General features: G+C 37.8%; 1 protein-coding gene across 3 annotated transcripts in view; it reads left to right on the top strand.

The window, feature by feature from the left end:
• Positions 1–25938, top strand: part of MAP3K5 (mitogen-activated protein kinase kinase kinase 5) — a 194546-nt gene that overhangs the window by 51729 nt on the left and 116879 nt on the right. For all 3 annotated transcript variants that reach the window (XR_013377302.1, XM_077894294.1, XM_077894293.1), the window contains 2 exons: positions 7525–7664; positions 21570–21593. Coding sequence is in view for 2 of the 3 variants with exons in the window: in XM_077894294.1 (XP_077750420.1) it covers positions 7525–7664; positions 21570–21593 (164 nt within the window). In the remaining variant the exon portion in view is untranslated. The remainder of the gene's footprint in view (positions 1–7524; positions 7665–21569; positions 21594–25938) is intronic.

Genomic DNA, 25938 nt, shown 5'->3' with positions numbered 1-25938 from the left:
AAACTTTGATCCTGCCACATCCCTTCTCAAAACTCATAGATATGGATGGATCACCATTGATTATAGAATCAAGTCAAAATTCTTTATGTTGGCTTTGTGTGTTTTCATAATTTAATTTCAAACTCATTTCTGTAAATATTCATATGAGGCCTATTTTAGCCTGTCTTTAATAACATTTTTACGTTAAATTGTTCAAAGGGCTTCCTTTATTTATTTATTTATTTATTTATTTATTTGAGAGAGTGTATGTGTGAGCGTGAGCAGGGGGAAGGACAGAGGGAGAGGGAGAAGCTCCCCATTAGCAGGGAGGGAGCCCAATGTGGGGCTTGATCCCAGGACGCTGGGATCGTGACCAGAGCCAAAGGCAGATGCTTAACCGACTGAGCCACCCAGGTGCCCTCCTATTAACATTTCTTATATTGGCTCCTTATAATAATGATATATTGAGAGTTTGCTGGGCTTAGTGCCCATATAATCCTAATAACTTTGATTGTATAGTAAATACCTATTATTATTTTCAATTTACGGTTGAGGAAACCAAAGCTAGATGAGCTTAAGGTATTTTCCAAAGTCACCCATCCAGAAACTTAATTAGGATTCAAACCCTGGAAGTCATGAAACAGCTTGTCTGTCATTTGCATGTTTATCACTCCTCTCAAGGAAGATGAGAGGGAAGATGGAGAGATGATTCCCCTTCCAGCTTTTCACCTCTGTGGTTTACTCTTCTGAGTTTGCATCTCCTCCTTGCAGAGAGCTGTGGTTTTAGGTCCTGCCACTCTGGGCTGGGTGCCTTCTATGGATGTGTGCTAATTTCCCTCTCACATTCTCTAAAGCTAGGGCATCATGAACTGGATTCTTGTGGGTATCGTCTGGGCAAGGGGACTATAGTTTTTATAATACTAATCTTCTGTTCCCTCCTTCTTTCCTACCTCTTCTTCCCCCTTTTTCTTTCCCTTTTGTGTCTTTCTTACTCTAGGCGTCTCCCATTTCCTTTCCCCCCTTCCTTTTATAGGTACCATGGCTCTTAGTATTTTTAAAAGCAAGCTTCTGGAGGTTGATCAGGTACCTCTGATCACCTACCTCCCAGTCCTCACTTTCTAGGTTTAAAAAAAAAAAGTCACCACCTCAGTCTAATAATCAGACAACCATTGAACAAGCAAATTAGGGCTGGGGTGGGGACATTATGTATATACATTTGCTTTAGCAACATAAGAATGATTCATGTTTGAATCATTATGCATATATTTATTGGAGTTTAGTGATGAGAAAATTATGGGCCAAAATGTTTACTGTTGACACAAATATGTGTCATTATACATGATAGGGTTAACTAAATAATATACAGGATAATAAAATACTGATGAAGCTACATGGGTAGTAATTCATAGCAGGAATTGCTAAACCATGACTAATTCAAGACCACAATGATGGTAGGTTATTCTTCTATCCTTCATGAAAATCACAATTTTAGCTCTGCAATAGAAGGTTTGCAATTTCCCAACATTGTATATCTGCCAAATTTTAGTAAACTGACTCCAAGTCTCTAGAAGACTCTACTAGGGCACTACTAGGTCATGAGTAATATTTTAGTAATTTACATACCATAGATTTATTGTAATTAGCCTTTATTTGTTTGTTATATACAGAAATCAATGGAGGAGCACCTGGTTGGCTCCATCAGTTAAGTGTCTACCTTTGGCTTAAGTCATGATCTCAGGGTCCTGGGATCAAACACAGGCTCCCTGCACAGTGAGGAGTCTGCTTCTCCCTCTATGCTCCCCACTGTTCATTCTCTCTCTCTTTCTCAAATAAATAAACTTAAGAAAAAGAAAAATCAATGGAATGCAAGATACACTTCCCTTAAGAATCTAAGAAGGCATAAGTATTTGGGGATTGGTGTCTGCTCTAAGGGATCCCTGTTGGTTCACCCATTGAAAATTCCAGTGGGAACTTAGTTTCCTACTGAAGTTTGCTTCATTGCTGTGACCAAGCCCAGGCACCTTGCCCCTTCCTTTTTTTTTTTTTTTTTTCAGCCCTTCCCTTTTTCTATAGTGCCTTTGATGTGCAGGGTTTCTCTTTCTCTCTCTCCCTCTCTCTCTCTCTCTCTCTCTTTTAAAGATTTTATTTATTTATTCATGAGAGAGGCAGAGACATAGGCAGAGGGAGAAGCAGGCTCCATGCAGGGAGCCCGATGTAGGACTGGATCCTGGGACTCCAGGATCACACCCTGGGCCAAAGGCAGGCGCTAAACTGCTGGACCACCCAGAGGGCTTCTCTTTTTTGTGTGCAATTTGAGGTGCTCCATTCTAACTCCTCACTCACATGAGGCTGCTGCCTCATTCACACCAGCTTCCATCATCCCTTCCAACAGGGCTGGCCTCCCTGGCCCCGGAGGGTTGCCATTTGTACATCCTCAGAACTAGCTACAATCTGTCCTGTGTCAGTATTTGCCAATTCATGGCAAAAACCATATCCAGTTAATTTTTTCTTTTAACTTCCATAAAAGCAAATAACAAAACTTTTTATATGTTAAGTGCTCAGGACATTTGTAGAATTAAATTGGCATTCATAGGTCATCTTGGGGGATTAACCTGTCATGACTGAATGGCTAGTTCTGTGTGATAACGTGGGAAGTTTCCATTGATAATGGAGTTTTGGAGTACTTTGTAGACTATAGTACAAGCCAGATCACTACTGGGCTCTTGCTTTGTCAGCAGTATCTAATGCCTAAGGAAAATATTGACTAGATAAAAAGTAACTGAACGTTAATGTTCTGCTTCAACTCTGCTTTTTACAAGCAACAGAAGCTCATGTGAGATATTTAACTAACAGATATGGTATTATAAAGGAGAAATTAAATAAAAAAAGAAACAGATCATGAATCACTGCCATTTAGTGACCAAAATGCAATTAGGCACAACGGTTTTATGTTATTGCCCTAAAAATTTATTATGTTTTAATAAACCCTTGGTAAATCTGATTTTGTGCTCCATTTAACATCAACTCAGTTGGAAGAAAGGAAAAAAATGACACCTCGGGTATACCCTTGTCTATATTTTTAAACAGACTTAGTTTTCAGTTTTTAAGTATAGCAGTATTATTTACAATATTACCATAAGAACTCAACCAGAAAATTATTTAAGTGCATTTGGTCACAAAATACATGACAGGAATATATGCTTTGGTCCCCAAATATTTTTTACACCTCTAAATTTATGTTGTGATCTTGAGAACCTCCATATCCTGTAAGTATAGAATGTGGCTCAGTGAAGAATTAAGAGCATGGACTCTCCAGCTAGATTGCTTGGATTCAAATCCTTCAAAGGATAGAAGTGGTACTACTACTTTCTAGCTGATTTTGGATAGATTATCTATACATTTCTGCCTCAGAGTCCTGAAATAATAATATTACCTAGCACGAAGGAGTTTTATGAAGACTGAGTTAGTATTTGATAAGCATGGAGTGCCTGGCACATAGTAATTACTAAAAACATGTTTGTGAAATAAAGTGAATATAAGTGTAACTCATATAAATGAGTTTCAAGAATTGTGGAGTATCAGGTGTTTGTTTACTATAATTACATCTTTTTTTTTTTGCATTTTAGACATGATTTAAGATAATTTCAAAAGGAAGATAATTTACACCTGTTTATTCTACTACTTTTGAGAAGATAGCCATCAGGGTCAGGAGGTAGCCATGATAAAATGATATTTTTGTTAAATAATGAAATATTCCTGTTCTTTTTCTGAGTTGTACTGTATTCAATATTTTAAAATTACACAAACAAGCATTTTTAAAAAATTTTTATTTATTTACGATAGTCATACACACACACACACACACACACACAGAGAGGCAGAGACATAGGCAGAGGGAGAAGCAGGCTCCATGCACCGGGAGCCCGACGTGGGATTCGATCCTGGGTCTCCAGGATCGTGCCCTGAGCCAAAGGCAGGCGCTAAAATGCTGCGCCACCCAGGGATCCCCCAAACAAGCATTTTTAATGTTCTCTATACAGCATCCCAAAATGTAGCTGTTCCTGCTTAGACATTCAGACCTAAGGAATATGCCTTATTTTGCTTGTACAATTTATTTTGAATGTCTAGTTTTTCTCTTAATCTGAAAGCCTCTTGCAGTGTTTTTATTAAGATTAGCATGAGATCCCAGGAGCCCATTCTCTGGAAATAACCCATTTCCCCTCTTCTTGTGGCTACTTTAATTTAGCTAGTATTTTTCTTTGCATGGCTCTCATTTGTTTTTCATTAACTACTGTTTCATTGGGTTTCTTTCAGCCTCATTTTACCCTGTCTCTTGATTTTAAAGCACTGTGACTGATGGACGATTGGCTGGCATCTGTGGGAGGAGGAAGCATTGTGGGCATAGGAGGCAGATGGGTGTGTAGGTGGGATGCAATGACTCATTTTCTCATGTGCTGATTTTTGATGTAGAAATAAGGACCCCAAAAGAAAACTCTTTATTTCTATTAAAGAGTCTTTAAGTCATTTTAGCCTTGAAAAAAAGTCTTTTGAAGCTCCTTTGACCTGGCTGCGTTTTTCATAACCTCGCTAAATCCTCTGTCTTCAGTCCCCTTTTGATCTGATTTATTTCTCCTTCACAGAATGTGAATTCTAAGCTCACGTTCATTAGACAAGGCCAACTGCATCAAACAGCTTCTCAAGAGCCTGCGTTATTTTTTGTGCTGCAGTTTGGTTTTACAAAGTCACTCGGGGTTTTAGTGTTTTCCTTTTATTTTGATAGGTTCCTAAATTAGAAAAGTAATCACTGTTCATAAGGGAAATTGTAAAAAGATAGAGAAGGAATAAAGAAGAAAACATAATGCACAATCCCATTACATGCTATTATTATGATTTACGTTTTGGTATACAACTTTCCAGACTTTCCAGACATTTTTTTTTCGCATACAATTACATTACCATCCCATTACACAGCTATTATCATGGTTTACATTTTGGTCTACAACTTTCCAGACACTTTTTCTATTCACATAAGTATATTTTTTCCAGACATTTTTAAATCCACATGTGTAGAATATATACATTACAATGTATTATATCTTAATATTTTTTGTAATATACCTTGAATTTACTTCCATTGCTAAACATTCTTCCACAATACCGTTTTCTTTTTTTAATTAAGTTTTTATTTTAATTCTGTTGTAGTTACCATACAGTGTTATGTTAGTTTCAGGTATATAATATAGTGATTCAACAGTATAGTTCTCAATGATGCATAATAAACCACTCTTTGAATCTTATCTATATATCTACCTCTCTACCTATTTCCCTATTAATGAATACTTAAGTATTTTCCATTTTTATGGTAAAAAATAAATTTCAGTGGGCATACTTAGAAGTAAACCCGCCACATTTATAGACATTTTCTCTGGGTAAATTCTTAGGAATGGAGCTATTGGCCCCCAAAGTGTGCATAACTTTAAGGATTTAAGTGTCCTAGGAAGTTTAAAATTCTCTTTGGCATGTAAGAGTATCATTTTTCTGCATCTCCATTGGGCATTCTTTAATATTTTTGACTACTTGTCAGACCAAAAAAAAAAAAAAAGGTACTTTAGAGTTTGCTTTATGTGCATTTATTAGTAGTGAGGTATAGAGTTCTTGTTATTTACCATTTTAGTTATTCTTTTGTGAATTTGCCTGCTTATGTCTATAGCCTAATTTTCTATTGTAATGTCTTTATGGTTGCTTATTTGTCCTAACCTGACCAATAAGTGTTGGTTTATAGTGATATTAACCTTTAACCTGTCACATATTGTAAATATTTTTAACAAATTAGCATCATCTGTTAAATTTGTTGTAAGGTATGTTAACATTTTCATTTTGGAATTGTTTTGCCATTATATTTTCCAGACCTTTATTATGATTACAAAGGGAGCTCTTGGTTTTCATAATAATTTTGCAGCTCAACACCTTATTAAATTATATTATTGCTTATAATAGTTATTTAGTTGATTCTACTGGGGTTTCTTGGTTGACAACCAAAACATCTTTGAGTAATGATAATTGTGTATTTTATTTTATAGTATTCTATTTCCTTACTTTGTGAAATCTTATTGCATTATCTGGAATTTTCAGAAAGCTGACTAGTAGTAGTGGGAATAATTGGTTGTCTTGTCTTTTTCCTGAATTCCATGGATTATCTATCAACACAAAGTTGGAAGTTGTTGTGAATATATATATACACATATATATATATATATTTTTTTTCTTTTTAGATTGAGAGACAGAGAGAAACAGGGGGTAGGGCAGTTGGCGGTGGAGAGAGAGAGAAAGAGAATGAATCCTAAGCAGTCTCCATGCCCAGGACAGAGCCCAGCATAATGGAGTTAGATCTCACAACCCTGAAGCCAGGACCTGAGCTGAAATCAGGAGTCAGATGTTCAACTGACTGAGCCACCCAGGCACCCCAGAATAGATTATTTTTCATGTTAAAGGAGTGCTCTTCTATTTTTATTTTGTAATTATTTTTAATAAGAAATGGGTTTTGAAGTTTAATTAAAGCACTTGGGGCAGCTGTGGAGATGCTGATGATTTTTTTTTCCCATTGAGCTATCCATGCATTCCCAAAATAAATTTCAAACCCATAATCTAGTTTTCTTACAATATAATGCTTGGTGCATTTTTTTCATTTTTCTTTCATATTTTTGTCCATATATAAAATGAGTTTGAGACTAACCTATATGTCATTTTTTTGACATTCTTGTCAAATATTGGTATCAGGTTTATACTACCTTGGTGTTAATCATCTCTGAGCTTTGGTAGAATTTGTACCTGTGGGTATGTTTTCCTTCTCAGTCATAATTTTCTGTACCTTTGCTTTTTTTTTTTTTTTTTGAGTACACATACTAGGGACTTGCTGGATATTAATAATAATAATTAATTAAGTTATAAAATCAGCTCTGGGTTAATTCAAAGTCTCACCTATTTCCTTTTTTATTTTTATTTTTTAAAATATTTATTTATTTGAGGGGAGGTGCAGAAGGTGAGGGATAGAGAGCTGAGCATGTTGCTGGTCTCAGGACCTGATCTCTTGACCCTGAGATTATGACCTGAGCCAAAACCTAGAGTTGGCCTCTTCACTGTGCCACCCAGATGCCCCCCCCCCCATTTGCTTTTTAAAATCTCATTTTACATTTATCACTTACTGCAGCTTCCTGTGGGTCTGCTTCTGGAAACTTAGTTCACTTGCTTTAATGTTGAAATTTAACAGAGAGCATTAGCTCCAGCATCCCACCATTGCAGACTTCACTTAGTTTCCAGTAATTATGTGATCCCTTTCATGTGTAAAAAGAAAATGCAGGTTTGCTGCATTTTCTAAAACCACTTCCGGGTAGAACTGCAAATTCAAAATTCAGTGATAAGTGAGGAGGGAAAATCCCTATCATTTCCTCATTTCGTCTTTGAGAATACTAAGTTGTTAAACCAAAATGTGCTTACTGGGCATTATTTGGGTGTCATCTTTTGGGGGGCTCTGTTTTCTGTTTGCAGATATTGCTGTGGTGGAGATGAGTGATGCCTTCCGGCAGCCGTCCTTGTTTTACCACCTGGGAGTGAGAGAAAGTTTCAGCATGGCCAACAACATCATCCTCTACTGTGATAATAATTCAGACTCTCTGCAGTCACTGAAGGTACCTGACTTGTTTACTAAATATTTACACTGGGTACCAGAAGTCTAGGGATACCTCTCTGTGTCCCTGACATCCAAAGCAATTTAAGTGGCTTAGTTTGTGAAAGTTTGTTTTTGCCAGTCCAATAGTTATGCAATTACTAGTGAAGTTGTGAGGTTTATCTAGACTTCAATGTAGAAATTTGATGATATACCGGTAGGAAAATCTTAGTGTTGAGTTCTGAGCTGCAGTTTGAATTGCCACTGAGGAGACCATGTTACTAGGAAGTCATCCATTGCACACTGCGGAGACAGACCAGGAGGTTGCATAAATTTTGGTTAGGCCCCCTGCTGTGTCACCATTGAGGGTTCCATTGGACATACCTGTCTTTTTTTTTTTTAATGTTTTTTTTAATTTTTATTTATTTATGATAGTCACACAGAGAGAGAGAGAGAGAGAGAGAGGCAGAGACATACGCAGAGGAAGAAGCAGGCTCCATGCACCAGGAGCCTGACGTGGGATTCGATCCCGGGTCTCCAGGATCGTGCTCTGGGCCAAAGGCAGGAGCCAAACCGCTGAGCCACCCAGGGATCCCGGACATACCTGTCTTTAACTGGAAATCCACCTCCTACTGAAAGGGCTCTGAATAGAAATTCTGTCTCCAAATATCACCAGAAAACTACCATCCTCTTCACTGGGAAATTATTTCAATAACTTAATAACTTGGGGAAGGGGAAGTAAAAATCTACTATATTTGTCTACAAAACTCAGCATGCCCCATGTCATTCTCTCTGTGATAGGATCAAAATGATACGAAGATATTTCTACCATCCAAAAAGATCGTCTAAAATGCTTTTGCAATGCAATCATTGTGTGATTCTTTGAAAAGCATCTAACAGTTCAGTGAAACTCATGCTGAACCTGGTATCATCCATTTCCTTTTTGAAACCTCCAGCTAGCTTTATGTGGCTTTTTCTCATCTAGATCTTCCAGTTTTCAAATTGAAGCCAGCCTTGGGACGTGGAGCTCTAAAACCCAGAGCCATATTTCTAATGGCTTAGTAATTGTTATATGAAGATCTTTAACCCCATGACCATGAAAAAAAAAGTAATATTTCACTTTTTTTAAAAAAAATTTTATTTATTTGTTTATTCATGAAAGACAGAGAGGGAGAGAGGGAGGGAGGGAGAGAGGGAGAGTGAGAGAAAGAGATGTGCAGAGACACAGGCAGAGAGAGAAAAGCAGGCTCCACGCAGGGAGCCCGACTCGATCCCGGGTCTTCAGGATCACACCCTAGACCAAAGGTGGTGCTAAACCACTGAGCCACCCGGGCTGCCCATTTCATTTTTATCTGAGTATCCAAAGCTTGTATGGCTTTTTCTGAAAAATCTATAGTTTAGTTTAGCAAATACAGTTACTGCATGCCAGGCATTGTGCTGGGCATTGATAGTCTATCCCTGTTCAGAATACTCTGAAATAGTTCCCCCAAATTTGCCCCTACACTGTCTGAATTTGTGGTTGTTTTTTTTTTTTAACCTGGAGTAATTCTTTAAGCTACCCCTACTTTATTTAGCCCTCTAAGAAATGCATTGTAAAGTTTTGTGATGGCGTATTTTAATTAAACATTTTGATTTGCTATTGTTTATAACATGTATTAGCAGTTGATAAAGGAGTGAGGTTATTTTATTTATTCTTGTTTATTGTATTTCTTTAAGTATTCTAAGCAGGCAGTGTTGTGTTAGACATTTTTCACTCTACCCCCCTTTTTTTCTTGTCCTATTGGTATCTGGTGATTTCATTTATGACTACTCTTTCCTGGGGCAATTTTTAAAAACTGAATTAAAATTACATCTGAGAGAAAGAGTTGAAGCTAATTTTATCAGAAATTTGCATGGGACAAATAAACTGACTTATTTAATTGCTTTTTGCCAGCTTTTGTTTAGAAGTGCTATTGGTATGTGAATACAATAGTTCTTCAAAAAGGCTAGTCTATCTAAAATTAACTCACCTATCTTGTACATAGTAGCTGCTTGTAACCAAGCACTTAGTATGTGCTTTACCCACATATATTTTCTCATCGAATTCCACAGATATCCCTTGGGGTATATTATGTCCTATTATACCACCATTTTATAGAGCTACAAACTAAGGCTTAAATAAATTAAATCATTTGCCCAAGTGATATAATTAGTAAACACGAGGTCTGCCTGACTCTTAAAACCCACCCTCCTAACCACTAAGCTTTATTGCAATTTCTTCTAGTTTGGATATCTGACTTTACCTGCTAAGTAAAGTGTTCACTTAGAAAACCCATCAACTATGTCTGCCTCCCTGAGTCATTTCATGCAACAACCATCCTTTCTTTTCTCTCCCTCCTTCCATTAACTTAAAGCTTTTGCCATTGTTTGTTTGGTTTAATTTAGCTTGTTCCCAGCCCAAGTAAGTATCTGGTTGCAGAGGACAAAGCTCAATGGGATAGCAAGTATTTTTTTCAGTCTAACAATTTCCTCTGAGCCCTAGAAATGTTTCTGGTCCTCTGCTGAGAAAAGTCTGTGTGTGTGCGTGCATGTGTGTGTTTAATGTTATTAATTTCTGTTGCAATTAATTATAGGTGTAATCCCTGCCTTCTACCAATAGAAAACTGCTGTGAAATAAGACAGAATAGGAGTTATTATACATAACATATTTTTTATAAGTTAGCCAATAAAATAAAAACGAAGCATCTCCCTATTTTCACAGGGTAAAGACAGAATGAGAATGCTATTCTTGTCACATGGCGACCTTCCCTTAGGTTGATTCTTTGGACATCTAGAAAGTAAGGCTACACCAGTTTAATTTTCATCTTCTGCTCTTTGTTGAAGAGAGCAGTTTCTCATTGGGAGCAAATTCTTGGGATGAAATCATAGGAAAAAAACTTTTAAATTTAAACTCCTAAAAAATAATTGATAGGAACCATAAAGTACCTGAAAGCTACGTCTGAATTTTCATATGAAAGGATATTTAGAATCTAATCAAATCACCTACTTGCAATAAAATTTGTATCCATTTGAAATCACAAATACTATCTTAGAAGAATGAGATATTTAACTTTTTTCAAAAAAAGATCAGTGCACTTTGAGAAAGAGAAGTTGATCTTTTTCCCCTTCGCATTTTAACAACACAATTTTTGCAGTTTTCTTTAACTAAGTATCATGGCAACTTCTTATGTGGCTGTTAATGAGACTCTATGCTAAAACTTTTATTTTCTTGAAAATAAGAAATAGCTGAAACAGCTTTTTTTCAGATTAATTTCCTGCATTACAGAAATGATCAGATCTCCACGTAGGGTCTCTCAGTAAATGGGAGAGTAAGTCTGAACACTACTGACCAATGAGCCATGGGGCAGACACACAGAATGCATCTGACATCAGAAAGGACTTGAGGGAGGGACACCTGGGTGGCTTAGTGGTTGAGCATCTGCCTTTGGCTCAGGTTGTGATCTTGGGGTCCCGGGACCGAGTCCCACATCGGTTCCCCGTGGGGAGCCTGCTTCTCCCTCTGCCTATGTCTCTGTCTCTCTCTGTGTCTCTCATGAATAAATAACTTTAAAAAAAAAAAAAGAAAGGACTTGAGGGAAATGAATGGCTATTTAGTGTAGAGAGTGTGGAAATTATTTTAATGAGCCATTACTTCTATCAGAAATTCCTTTCTAACAACAGCTCTCAGCTCTAATTGCTGAGATTTCTTCACATTTCCCCTTCTTAGGCTCCCTCTCTTCCTTTTAGGCCACTCCCCACTCACTTTAGACAATGCTGCTTATAAAAACAAAGCAAAGCAAAACAAGGAAATACCATTGCACACCATCAGATAGTCCACGATTAAAAGCCCTTAAGATGCCCACAGCAAGGCTGTGGAGAGTGGGAAGAGGCAGTGCTGCTGGGAGGGTATACTGGCACTACTTCCAAAGAGCAATTTGGCAACACCTAGTATTATCCGGTAAGCATAGCACCAAGATTCAGCAAGTCTGTCCCTGGATGTGTACTGTAAAGAGAGTCTCTGGCATGGAGAAGGAGATCTAATCAACAATGTTATATTAGCATTGTTTGTAATAACCCCTCCCCCAAAGGAACTGGTAAATACCTGTTAATGAGAGAATGAACAAATACTTTCTGGTATAGTCATTTAGTGGAATAGTATAGAGCACTTAAATGAGTTCACTAGAGCTCTATGTGGCACTATCAATATATCTCAAAAACAGTGTTGAGAACAAAAACAAATTACAGAAGCATGTGTGCCACGTGATACCATTCATACAGAACCTAATCACATGCGAGACAGGTGCTTTTATACCTATTTGTGTTATAGAGGGTTGACGTATGCATGGGAGTCACAACCAACAAATTCAGAGTAGTTATTTCTTTGGGGGATAGGGATAGAGTAGAACTTGGGGGAAAGCCCAGTCTTCAAGTTTATCTGTAATATTAGATTTCTAAGTCTAGGTGGCATATACATGGGTATCTCATAATTTCTATACATTTTATGTAGTTGAAATATTTCACAATTCTTTTTTTACGGAAGAAGTTTGTGATACTTTATTATTTCCTGTGTCTGTCGAGATAATTTAATATATTCTGGGCTTTCGAATCCCAAAATCGTTTTTCATTTCTTTTTTCCTAGTGTTCTGTGATTGAAAAGGCTCAGATACACTTGGATTTTTCTGCACCAAGATGGGTTTTATTCCCATTTTATCTACAACAGAATGAATGTATCGTAGAGATTGATATGCATATCAGTTAGTGGTGATACAGCTTGTGTTGAAAAGTAACGATTAGGAATGCTTGGGTGGCTCAGCGTTTTAGCGTCTGCTTTTGTCTCAGGGGCTGATCCCGGATTCCGGGATCCAGTCTTGCATCAGGCTCCCTGCATGGAGCCTGCTTCTCCTCCCTGTGCCTGTGTCTCTCTGCCTCTCTTTCTGTGTCTTTCATGAATGAATAAATAAAATCTTAAAAAAAAAGAAAAGAAAAGTAATGATTATGTGAGACGATTCCCTTTTCAAGAAATTTAGTTGTATTTTTCTCTTTAATCATTGCTTGAAAAATTATTTTTACAGATGGGATTTTCCTTAATAGATCAATCTCTGCAGCAATCTATCTACATGGTTACTCCTTCACTATCTTACTGAGTATATTACATACATATGTGATGGCAGAAACTCTTACTCTGCCTCAATGTATCTAGTATTTTTTAGATTGGGATCTGACTAGCATGAAATCTTAGGTGCACAAACCAGAATTTGTGACACCATCACTGAAATAGCTTTAAGAATCATCCATTTTTAATAGTATGGCAGTTCCTCAAAAATTAAAAATAGAATTACCATATGATCCAGCAATTTCACTTCTGGACATATACCCAAAAGAATTAAAAGCAGGATCTCAAAGAGGTATTTTTGTTCACCCATGCCCCAGCAGTGTTATTCACAGTAGCCAAAAGGTAGAAGTAACCTAAGTGTCTATTAGTAGATGAATGGATAAAACAAAATGTGGTGTATACATACAATGGAATATTATTTAGCTTTAAAAATGAAGGAAATTTTGACACATGCTACAGCATGGATGAAACTTGAGGAAGAATTATCATAGTTGTTCATTCAAACAGTACTGTGGTACTTATGATCCTTTATCTGCAGGTACGGAGGAACTCAATCTCCTTTAGAATTTATTGTGAGAAATTGGATATTAAGTCTGTTTTTCGAATACTTATTCATTTCCACTTAAAGCAAATTGTTACAGTTTTAAAAAGAATAGTGATGTCCTTGTTCTCAATTTCAGTGATTGTGCCAGTTTCTAGTAAATTGATGAAGACATGAGGGTAATTTTTGGTTTAAATACTTCAAACTTAAGTTGAATTTTTACTTGTATCTAGTTAATCCATTCAGATTCCATAATGTTCTTAAACCCATACATTTTTCCCCCTGGTACCCCCTCAAAGCTTTACCTCTTTTATCAAAGTTAATTACTAAGAGGAATCTAGTTTTAGTATGAATTGTGTATGAAATCAACATTTGTATTTTTCCAATGGTTTTTTTATTTTTTGAGTGTAACAGTGAATTTTTATTGGATTCTTTCCAGCACCTGACTGGAAAAAAAAAATAATAAATAATAAATCAGTAAATGTTAGGGAAAGAGTCACTTGAAAATATAACCCTATAAAGAAGTTGAACAAGTTAGTAGTGAACCAGGAACATTGACCCTGTGTCCTCTTAATATGAACTGCTGCCTCTGGTCATCCCCACAATTATCTTGTTTACTTGATAACGGACCATCGATTTGTAAACTATGGCACTCCACACTCCCCCTGCCCCAGCATAGCTGTCCCAAACCTTGTTATTTCATGGGAAGATCTTTCTTTTCTGTTGAGAGAAGGAACAGTCTTGTTTCTTTATTTCACTGGTAGGAATGATCTAACTCTTTTCTTTCTTCTTCTTTTTTTATGATCTAACTCTTCTCTGAGCTATAGTCATTGCACATCAGAGCGGACGAGGGGGGGGCGGTGGGTAAGTAATTTGGGGGAGGAGCAGATGAGTAGTATATATGAGCATTGCTTTATCAAGATTTTTTCTCAGGAGCTTGAATTGACCCACTAGATGAATGATTTATTTAGCACGAGTTCATTTCCCAGTTGTAGAATCCATCCCTAAGTTTTTGGAAAGAGTTTGAGACTGGAGAATCCAGTTTTCTTTCATGGCATTTAGCAATGTTATTACATCTACTAAGGAATTCTCTGTCTCCAGGATGGAGTCTGCCTTTGCATTCCTTCCTCATGCCTCCTTGATCTTCCTCACCTCTGCCCACCATTTCTAATGTCTAATTACCATAAAGAGGGAAGGATGTCTGTGCTACACTGTGAATGGAAGATGCCATCATATCACTGAGTTGGCACCAGATATTTTCTTCATCTGTACAGACTTTCATCATAGGCCCATGAGTCTGAATACATGAAAGAGCAAAAAGGAATACTTCTGCACACAGGAGATAGGAATCTGAAAGCCTCCTGATGCCCACCAAATGGGGCAACGCTTGCCTGAGTTCTCTTCCCTTTTGTTCATTATGAATAAATGATCCTTCTGTGCAAGTTGATCTTGTGGCACTCCAACCCATCATCCTATTTAGGTCCGTCTGATGCATCCTTGACATTTTTACTGAAATGTATGTGAAAAATGTGATTTACTGTACAGAAATTCATTATACTTCTGGCTATACAATAGGGTTGTTCTTTTTTTAAAAGAAATAACTTGCATTTGAATAATTTGGTCCAGTTAGGCATTGTTGAAAAAAAGAGCTGGTGTCAAAGAAGAGGAAGTTAATTATAATAGCAACATATCATAAAGAGAAGTTTGTGTTAAAAAGCTGTTTCAAATTCTGTATGTGTCAAACATCACTCATCAGTACACCAGCCCTGTTTAAAGACCTGTCTCCAACTTACAGCAAGATGTATTTATTTCAACATAAAATAAAATTTAGAGGAAAGGCAAAGAGAGTCTAGAATTTCTTTTAGGATTACTTTTTACCTTTGGTATAATTTTTTAAGATTATATTTATTTATTCACAAAAGACGCAGAGAGAGAAGCAGGCTCCATGCAGGGAGCCCGATGTGGGACTTGATCCTGGAACTCCAGGATCACGCCCTGGGCCAAAGGCAGGCGCCTAACTGCTGAACCACCCAGGCATCCCTAGCTTTGGTATAATTTAACTTGACTTCTACTACAGGTCGTTTTAATTGACAGTTGCTCATATCAAGAGAAGGATGTGTTCTCACCCCGATCACAAAACAGTACAGGTATAAAATGTCTCTAGATCTGGTAAAATAGGAAGCAAGTTAGGGTTGTTTGCCTTCATAATATTAATACTCATACTGATAATATGAGTATTATGAGTATTAAAATCAATTATAATACTCATTATGAGTATTAAACATTAAAACTCATGTGTCTTTAAAATGCTTAAAATACTTTCGTAAACTTATTTCAGTTCTTTAAAAACAATCCAAGGATCTAGACAAGTTAGGTATTTACTACGTAGATTAGGCAGATGAAAGATACTTTCTTTACAGATGAGAAATAAACCCAGAGAGATACAAGGACTTAGAGGCACACACAGTAAGTGTGAGAGCAGGGCAAGCCCCATATTGTCTGACTTGTCATCTCGTATACTTCTAAGTCTGCACACACATTTCATATGTCCTCTAAAAATATGATTGTCTAGGTTCTTGTTAGGTTATCGAGGTTTTTGTTTTTGTTTTTTTTAACTTGAGCTTTTATATTTTTTATACAAGCATAACGTGTAAGCACAAATATAATTCGTTTCCTAACTTTGAAGACGGGCCAGTCCTGTGACACCTGTGTTGGCGTCTTCCCCCTGAGCTGGCTCAGCTTTATTTTTGCAGCATGCTTAAGGGTAAAGACAAGTCCCACATTCTCAGAGAGGCCCGGGGTGTTCACAACAGTGCATCTAATATTTCCTAGTCTTGTTTTGAAGTTTGGAAATTAGGTAAGAGGATGGAGCTGGGTAGTATAAGAAATATTCCTCTTTTACCCAACTTTGGTGGAAAACTTGCCTAGTTCCCCTCCGACAGAAAGTGGGATTAGAAGGGAGAACCCAGAAGGTCACCAGCTGGGGAACCATGTTCTTTCCCAGCCAGGAACTCCCAGCCTGCTCCTTTTCTTTCAGGAAACTGAGATCCTGCTTACTAGTTCTGCTTCTCCCACCCTGAATCAATTTAACTTGGCAACCCCACACCAGCTGTTCCCACTTCCTTCCTCTGGCTGTAATTACCTAAGTTCTAGGCACAAACACTTTCCAATTTTGGAGATACTCCACTTATTTATCCTTAAAATGACCTCTTCATAGTTACATTGTCCCAAATAGCTATCAAAAGTTGTCTTTATCTTCCCTCACAGGGAGACCTACATTAGATTGTCTCTTTTGTCTTCTTTCCCTCTTTGGTTATCAAAGCATATGAGAAAAAAATGATTTTTGATGGGGGGGGCGGTGTTTCTGGTATGGCCAGGGGATAGACGGACCTGAAGGCCCCAAAAGAATTCAGACAAGTATGAAGCTGTAGTGAGGTAATACATCCTTAGAACATTTCACTGGGAAGGACCTGGAGTTTATTTTGTCTTAATGCTAGGCAGTTTAGGTGGGAAGTGTCCATGCAGTGATATGGAATATAGCCGTGGTGTTTTAAATTTATTCTCCTTCCTCCTTTTTTCCCCTTTAATGAATTTAGTACAATTCAACATCCACTAGACTGCCTGAGTAGCTAGACACCTTCCGAGGTCTTGTTTGCTATTTATTTGTACTGAGTTAAAATGTCCAAATTGTCCTTTTTTTCTTCAGAGTTCATGTAAAATTACATCATAAACTCTGAGTAAACTCTCTCTTTCAAGAGAATAACTTTTTTAAAAAAAGATTTTATTTACTTATTCATGAGAGACACACACAGAGAGAAGCAGAGACATAGGCAGAAAAGCAGGCTCCATGTAGGGAGCCTGATGTGGGACTTGATCCCAGGACTCCAGGATCATGCCCTGGGCGGAAGACAGGCGCTCAACCACTGAGCCACCCAGGCGTCCTGCAAGAGAATAACTTCCATTCATTCAGCCTTGACAAAACATAAGCAATAGTTAATAAGAATCCAATAGATCTTATGATTTTTTTTTAGTATAACCGTGAATTTCTATTGGATTCTTTTCAGTACTTCTAAATAGAAGCTAACTTAGCCAGTAGTATAAATTACACACTCAGTAAATGTTAGGGAAAAAGTCATTTGAAAATATGACGCTATATAACATAGTTTAACAGTTTGGTAGTGAACCAGAAGCAATGACCCTGTGCTCCTTTTAAAAAAAAAATTCAATTAGCCAACATCAAGTACATACTTAGTTTCAGATGTAGTGTGCAATAAGTTATCACTTGTGTATAACACCCAGTGCTCATCTCATCATGTGCCCTCCTTAATGCCCATTACCCAGTTACTCCATCCCCCCACCCAGCTCCCCTGCAGCAATGGTGTTTGTTTCTGAGTTGAGAGACTCTCAAGGTTTGTCTCTCTCTGGAGACTTCCCATGCAGTTCTCCCTCCCTTCCCCTATGATCCTTTGTGTTCCTTATATTCCACAGATGAGTGAAACCGTATGAACCCTGTGCCCTTTTAATACTAAATGCTGCCTCTGGACATTCCTACAAGCATCTTGCTTACTTGATAACCAACCATTGTTTTGTAAATCATGGCACTCTGTACCGTCTCTGCTACAAAATAACCCTCACACACACTTATTATTTCATGGGAGATTTTCCATGGGAATGATTTTAATACAGTTTCAGAATTTGTTATAATGCAAAATGATATTAAAGCAAAGAAGACATGTAAGAAGCTTATTCCAAGGAGCAATTCTTCAGGAAGATGTAGCATGTGGGTTCTAAGCCAACAGCAGCTTCTTTTCTGTAGTGCCAAGCAGAGGGACCCTTCAGCCTTCTCCCTTCATTGCTACTTCCACTTCTGGGCCTGGGGTGCCAAAAGATACAGGCTGGTAGGGTAGCTCCTGTGCTGGGCATGAGGCCATCTTTCTTTCCTGTGGCACAAGGACAATGCTCACCATGATAGGCCTTTAGCCAAAAACAAATGCTAGCACACAGAGTTGGAAGCAACTAGCAATCACTCAACCTGACTCTTAGCGTGTTACATGAGAGGGGAAATGACAGATGACTAGTCAAGAGCAGAGCCAGGACTTACACCTTTCTACTGTGATTCATAGCCCAGTATTTTATACATTCATTAACTTAGTCATTTGTTCATGCTTTTATTGAGTACCTACTACATGCCATTCGATTTACTAGGCAACCAGTGGAGTATGAAGATGAACACAACATCCAAGTTGCTTGTGATGTAGGATGGGAGAAACATATGATGTCGCATTTGTAGTGAATACATGTATTGTTGTCATAGAGGTCTGTACGAGAGGGCCATGGGGGCAGAAATAAGGATACCATCTACTTCTGTTGGGAGGATTGGTGTCACTGAAGGCAGTCAAGGGCAGCTTCATAGAGAACAGATTTCTTATGCAATGTACAGAGGACATCGTGCAGTAGAGGAAGAAGAGAAGGACATTCACTTCTTACTTGGAGGCCGGGGGTGGGGGTTGTTACTATCACAAGACAGCAGTATCCAAAAGACTGGTTTGCTACTCTGAAGAGATGCTCTATAAATCAAGTTTGGAAAATTCTGCATACTGTGTTCCTGGCTTTGTGATTATCCAGAATTTTTGTATTTATTTTTTCATGAATGATTGTGTGTGTGTGTGTGTGTGTTTGTGTGAGGGGTCGGTGGAGAAAGAGAGATGCACTCCCTACCTATGAGACACCTATAGGAAGAGCCACTTTGAACTTTCCTCCACAGTGTCACTCATCCATCTCTTGATTTCCATCCCCCCCCCCCCGCACCACTATTGCCCAAGTTCTTGAACTTTTGCAATGCCACCCAAATGTTTTTTCCCTCCAATACTAAATACCACCATCTAATTAGTATTTTTTTTAGTATTTTTTAAAACTATAACAAGGTTTACCTTTTATGTACTTTATTCATGGAATACAAAAATTTTAAAGTACAAAAGGATATGTAGTGAAAAGTCATTCTCTCATCTTCATCCTCCACCCAGCCAGCTCCCCTTTCTACCAGCAACCACTATTATTAGTTTCCTGTATATTCCTCTAGAGAAATTTTATGAATGTACAAATTAGAATTTTCTTTTTCTTTTGGTACATAAATAAGAACATTGGTTTAAAAACCATTCTGTACTTTGCTTTTTTTTCACTTAACAGGATAGCTTGGGGATCTTTCCATATCACTGCATGGAGAACTTTCTCATTCTTTGTTCAGCTGGATTGTAGTCCATATAATGGACATACCATAGTTTATTCAACTAGTTTCTAGTTGATAGACATTGATGGTGTTCTCAGCCTTTGCTATTACTGTGTCCCAATGTGTGCTGATACTTCTTTATGTATATTGCTCACCTTAAAAAACATTTTGACTGCCAGTTGCTCACAAAACAAAGTACTTTACCTTGGCATTCAGGGTCTTCCAGTAAGGCCCCAAATAACTTTCTAATGTTATAGGTACATGCCAAAATGAACTTTCTTCTTAGTCTAATGATTAAACTCAAGATCTTTTGCAAATATCTCTTTAACTCTTTCCTTTATACTTCCCTAAATGAACTGTATTTTCTAGCCCCTGATAGTAATATATATTATTCCCTGAAAGTACCTTTGCTATTCCTGGTCCTCTAACTTGGATCTCCACCATCCTGCTTTGCCTTTGAAAGTTGTCTGTCTTCCTTTAGCTCATCTTGAGTTCCACCCTCTACTGAACTTCTCACACTTCCTTATTTCTTAGTAATATTCTCTTCAAAAACACAAGGCCTTATTGTAGTATTACTCTTTGGACTTTTCATGTATGTACCTACATGCATATACACCTAGGCATATAATACTTATTTTTAAAGGTGTATGTGTCTTTTTCTCCTTTTTTTATCAGCAAGATTGTGAAGTATCGAAGAGCCCCTCATAGTGTGTGTGTGTATTTATATATATATATATATATATAAAATTATGGATTTCAAAATTACCCAGCACAGTTCCTTTCTCTATAGCTTTTCATTTACCCATCTGTTATCCTTAAGCACTCAAGAATCCTACATACCATGCTAAGCCAAAGACCCTGTCAATTCCCCTCTGTCCCCATGTTGATTTTGGGATGAAGAATGGTGGCCAATTGGCTAGACTTTGAATTGCTCCTCTGCTCATTCCTTACCTCACCTAATCTGGCTCTTCTTCTTAGCCAGATGGACCCACCCTTGAGACGCCACAAAAGCCTTACATTCCCTGTTTCCATGACAACATATGTGCCATCGTTTCTGAAATTCTGTCCCATTTCTCTTTCTAAATCGTGATTCCCCAACCTCAGTGAAGCCTTTATGCCATAGACTTTATCAGATTGTCTCTTCCATGCCTCTAGTAATTTAAACATCCAGAAATAATGATAATTACAGCTAGCTTTTTTTTTTTCTTATTCATGAGAAACACACAGAGAGAGAAAGAGAGGCAGAGACACAGGCAGAGGGAGAAGCAGGCCCCATGCAGGGAGCCTGATGCGGGACTCTATCCTGGGACTCCAGGATCACGCCCTGGGCCAAAGGCAGGCACTAAACCGCTGAGCCACCCAGGTATCCCCTGACAGCTAGCTTTATCAAGAGTTCTCTGTGCTGATTTAGGATAGCTACATTATTTGCACAATCTCACTCCTCACAACCTAGAAGATAGGGACAGTGCCTTCAGTGTATTTCTCACATTCTACTTTTTATTAAACAACATGTAAATTATATTTGTGACTATTTATTGTCAGATGTTCTTACCTGTGTGTGGATTTGCCCACTCGGATAAATAGCCAATACCCTATATTTCCCAGGAGACAGCATCGCATGGTGTGTGGATTTGCCCACTCGGATAAATAGCCAATACCCTATATTTCCCAGGAGACAGCATCGCATGGTACCCTCGCAGAGTGTGAGTGTGGTTTACATAGGGAACCTGAACCCCTTTTAGCCTTTCCCCAAAAAGATCCTGACTGCTAATTCTGTGCATACATATTCTGTAAGAATGATTTTTAGATTATTCAGTTTTTGGATTTTGCATGTTTGTTTAAACCATTGACAATACTTTTATGTTCTCTCATTTCTGTTAGTTTGTAAATTTCTCCAATACAGGAACTTACGGTATACTTCTGAAATTTCTAATTGGTAATAAAATTATTAATACAAATTTTCCCACACCAAATAATTATTGAATAAGTTTGTATTAACTTCTGCTTTATTTTTTTTCTCATTTTTCAGGAAATCATTTGCCAGAAGAATACTGTGAGTATTTTCCTTAACTCTTCCAGAAATTTTTTATCTTTTCTGTTTCATCAACTAATCTCTAACCCCTTTTTTTTTTTTTAAGATTTTATTTATTTATTCATGAGAGACACAAAGAGAGACAAAGAGAGGCAGAGACACAGGCAGGGGGAGAAGCAGGCTCCATGCAGGGAGCCCTACATGGGACTTGATCTCTGGTCTTCAGGATCAGGCCCTGGGCTGAAGGTGGCGCTAAACCGCTGAGCCACCCGGGCTGCCCTCTAACCCTTTTTTATCTTCACAAATTGTTCATTTCTCTGTTTTTCCTCTTTAGAGTTTGATATCAATATAAATATGGTTACTTTATCGAAATATTTCTTTAAAAGTGAAACTTACAATAGTGGGAGATGACACTGATGCCTGTTTTTTGCATATATTCTTATATTTTGGAGAAAACTGTTTCCATTGTATATCCAATTTTGTGTGATTCTGAGTGGCACTTAGGCTGCATATATGCACACGTGCGCATATATATATGTGTGTGTATATGTTCATATATACACATATATAGATATCTATATCTATGTGTATACTATATAACATGAATTATAGGCACAAATACAGACACATATATTATATAGGTACATGTATATCTATTACCTGTTTATCTATACAGATTGATTTAATTCCTGAGTCTTGTAGTCTGCCTTTGAGACCACACCACAGAATTCCCACCACAGAATTCCCACCTTCTACACAATATTAAACAAAAGTTAAAAAGTAATAAAAATAAATTTCAAATTTTACAAATGCACAAAGAAAAATCACACAATTTAATATCTAAAGGAATCAGCCTTGTTATGCTGGTGGTTGTGTTTGGAAAATAAGCCAGTATTTAAAAACCATAAGAATGTATCTTTGCAACCTAGAGTGAAAATAATACCCTACATAAAGATCTGCACATGATTTGATTTAAGATGATAAGATTAAAAATATAATTGTAGTTTTTTCTTAGATCAGAAAGTTTAAAACTTACGGTTAAGATTGCACCAAGTCAGAGATGCATTGCAACATAAGTAAAATTATCATTATGTACCTTTATTCCTCACATCTCTACAGGAAATGAGCAATTATTGCTTCAGGCATCTCTTTAGTGTAACAGTTTTATTAAACAAATAATGATTGAACATGTATGGTGTGCCAGGCTTTGGCCTTAGTGCCATAAGGATTCACTAGGGAGGTAGAAAGTGGAAGCAACCAGATTCATAACTACTCAAAGAGACAGCAAATGAGTAGTGCCAGAGTCTAGTTGGGGAAGAAGGTCAGTAAACAAATAAGCAAAGACACAAATTTAAAAATTAATACATGGCAGTGTGCTGAAGAATGGGTGGCCGTATATCTAACAGTCACAGGCCTTGGGGGGGGGGGGTAGCATTTACCTGAGACCTGGTAGGAAGGAAAGAGCTCATCATGCCTGCTGATAGGATGGACATGTGGAGAAGCAGGGTTATAGGTGACCAAATATTGCACATTATGAACATGTCACCTGTTGGCTTGAGTGAGCTGCTGGGTTTCAGGTGCTGGGTGTCCTTATCAAAAGTTGAGGGTTTTGAGCAAATGCTTCAATATGTTTAAATGCTGAGAACATTTCTTCCCAGAAACTTAATTCATTTTCCACACACACTTATGTTCACATTTATGTAGTGTTTAAAAATTGAAAAACCGAATCAGCATTATTTTTTTTAAGGGAAGATCACAGAATAGGATTAGGTTTTGAGCTGCAGGTTTTTATAGCTATGAATACAGGCATGCATCAGAGAGATCGCTGTTGTTTATTTTATGAGGACGCCTCAGCATTTTGAAATTTAAGGAGATACTGTCTTTCTGTTTCAAGAAGCAGTTTTAAATATTTTAGAATTAACACCTTATTAGTAAAAGGCAGTTGTTATGCCTGAGATGTCTGTTCTTGATCACACAGTGTTTTTTTTTTTTTTTTCATTTGCTTTGGATTACTGGTTCTTTCTTTTTTTTAAAAAAAAGATTTTATTTATTTATTCATGAGAGACACACAGAGAGAGAGAAACAGAGGGGCAGAGACACAGGCAGGGAGAAGCAGGCTCCATGCAGGGAGCCCAATGTGGGACTCGATCAGGGACATCCAGGATCAGGCCCTGAGCTGAAGGCAGCCCTAAACCGCTGAGCCACCCGGGCTGCCTGGATTACTGGTTATTTCAAACTATGGGTGTGACAGCCATCTATAAACAGAAATTGCAGTAATAAGGTTCCTGAGTTATACGTGAGCCAACCTGGGAAATAAACATTCCCATATTACTAGTTTTCATCATTCTGAAAAAAGTGCTTTTCTCAGTAGTTAGTATCTCAAAAAACAACAACTACAACAAGACAACGAACAGTGTCACAACCAACCCTCACACTTTCCCCTACCGCATGCTCACGGGGCTCTTAGCTCAGGCCTAGTAACATCCCTGTGGCTCCCGCAGCTTATCACCCTCCCCTTTGCTTCCCCAACAATGGGGAATTGACCAAAAAAATGTATTTATTTATTGTCTTAGAAACATAGGGAAGAAACTAGAAAGTACAGTGAGGCCAGGAACTTAGGAAAACCTTAACATGCTGGTTGTTTTCCTTGAGGACCCTGAAGCCTTGTTCCATGAGGTTTGAAGGAGATGGTTTCAGGATTCCATTTTTCTCTGCTGTTTGCATGACTCTCATTTTTCTCGCTTTACCCCTCTGCTGCTGATATATACCTTAGACATCTGAGAGCCATTCTCTCCCAGAATTAGTTTTACACAGATGCATTATTCCCCAGTGCCCATTTCAATAGTTATATATCCTATTTCATGTCTTATATACCATGACACATGGTATTAAGGCTTCTGAGGATACAGATCTTTATCCAGCAGCAGAAGAATAATGTTTTGAAACACTAATAGTGCTTTCCTGGCTTATTGGCTTTTCATCTATTTGTCCTAACATTTGACTTGGAAGATTCAGAGCATATTCTCTTTGAATGTTGAGTTATAGTACTTACCTAAAACAGGAGTATCTATTGCTCTTTTATAACCCACTCATAGTTAAAGCTCTGGAAGATTTGGCAAGCATCCTTTTGGTACACTTGCCTTTCTTTTCTGCTCAGGCAATGGATCAGGTAAAAGGATTAAATTGGTGGACATGCAGTGGGATCTCAGAAACATTTTAGAAGTAGAACATGCTTATTTTTCCTCTTCCTGACTTGTCCTCCAAGTTATTGTTCCATGAAAGAGAACTTAAGAAAGGAACAATTTAATGTACTTGATTTAAACATCAAATCTCAACCTCTGGAAGTTCTTATCATACTTTAAATGGAAGTCAGGTCTAGTTTCTGCTTCGCTACCTGACATACAAAGAATATGTCAAAGAATATGTTCATAAATAATTCAATCTGGCCATAAAGGCATTTATCACTTCTCATCTGTTTGCTGTGAGGCAGTGGCTTGGCTTGTGCAGGGTTCCATGAAAGTGACCTGAGACGAAACGTTGGTGTGTCAACCTGTAGAGGCCACTTGGGAGGGTGCTGACCCCTCTACCTGTCATGGAGTACCCTCTAGAGAAGTCCTTGGGCTGGAGTCCCAAACACATCACAGATCAGCCACATGATCTTATCTGAATCCATTTTTATTTTTTATTGTCTCTGTTTTTATAAAACAGAGACAATAGCACTCCCTACTCAGTGGGGTGTCTGCTTCTCCCTCTGCCTCTTGCTCCTCCACCTGCTCATGCTCTCTCCCTCAAATGAATAAATAAAATCTTTGGGTGAAAAAAAATAGTCAATAGTATCTTCTTCAGTAGGTTATTGGGAACGTATGACCACTTATTCTTGGCACATGCAAGTGGTGACTCACTAAGGTTTGCTCTTATTTGTTTAATTCCAAGGGGGAAGAGAAGTGTTATATTCTTCCCCATAATGCTGATATGGCTAAGATCCGATAATCAGGGCTCACTGTGCTCCCTAGAATAGTGATAGGGTTCCCACATATCTCATTTTACTTGTCAGCCCTCTGCCTTTTTTGTTGTTGCTGTTTCCTCTCTGGTTTTTCTCTTAGAGGTCTCTCATGTTTCCTTAGGTTCAACCACACCAGATACTTCCCAGGCCTGTACTTTTGTTGGAAACCCTTTTAAGTTCCAATCACATATTTCCAACTCTCTTCTGGACATTCTGACTTTACGTGTCCTGCCCTCCTTAAATCTCGATCTTTTTAATAGTGAACATTTCACCCTTCCCACCGCAACTCAGGATTCAACCTCTTGAAGTGCCTCTCATATGTTAACTGGAAGTCAGGTTCTGTTTGTGATTTAGTACAAGTGC

The sequence above is a fragment of the Canis aureus genome, chromosome 1 (genome assembly GCF_053574225.1).
Source record: "Canis aureus isolate CA01 chromosome 1, VMU_Caureus_v.1.0, whole genome shotgun sequence".
NCBI classification, from domain to species: Eukaryota; Metazoa; Chordata; class Mammalia; order Carnivora; family Canidae; genus Canis; species Canis aureus.
This window is presented reverse-complemented; position numbering and strand designations above follow the sequence as displayed.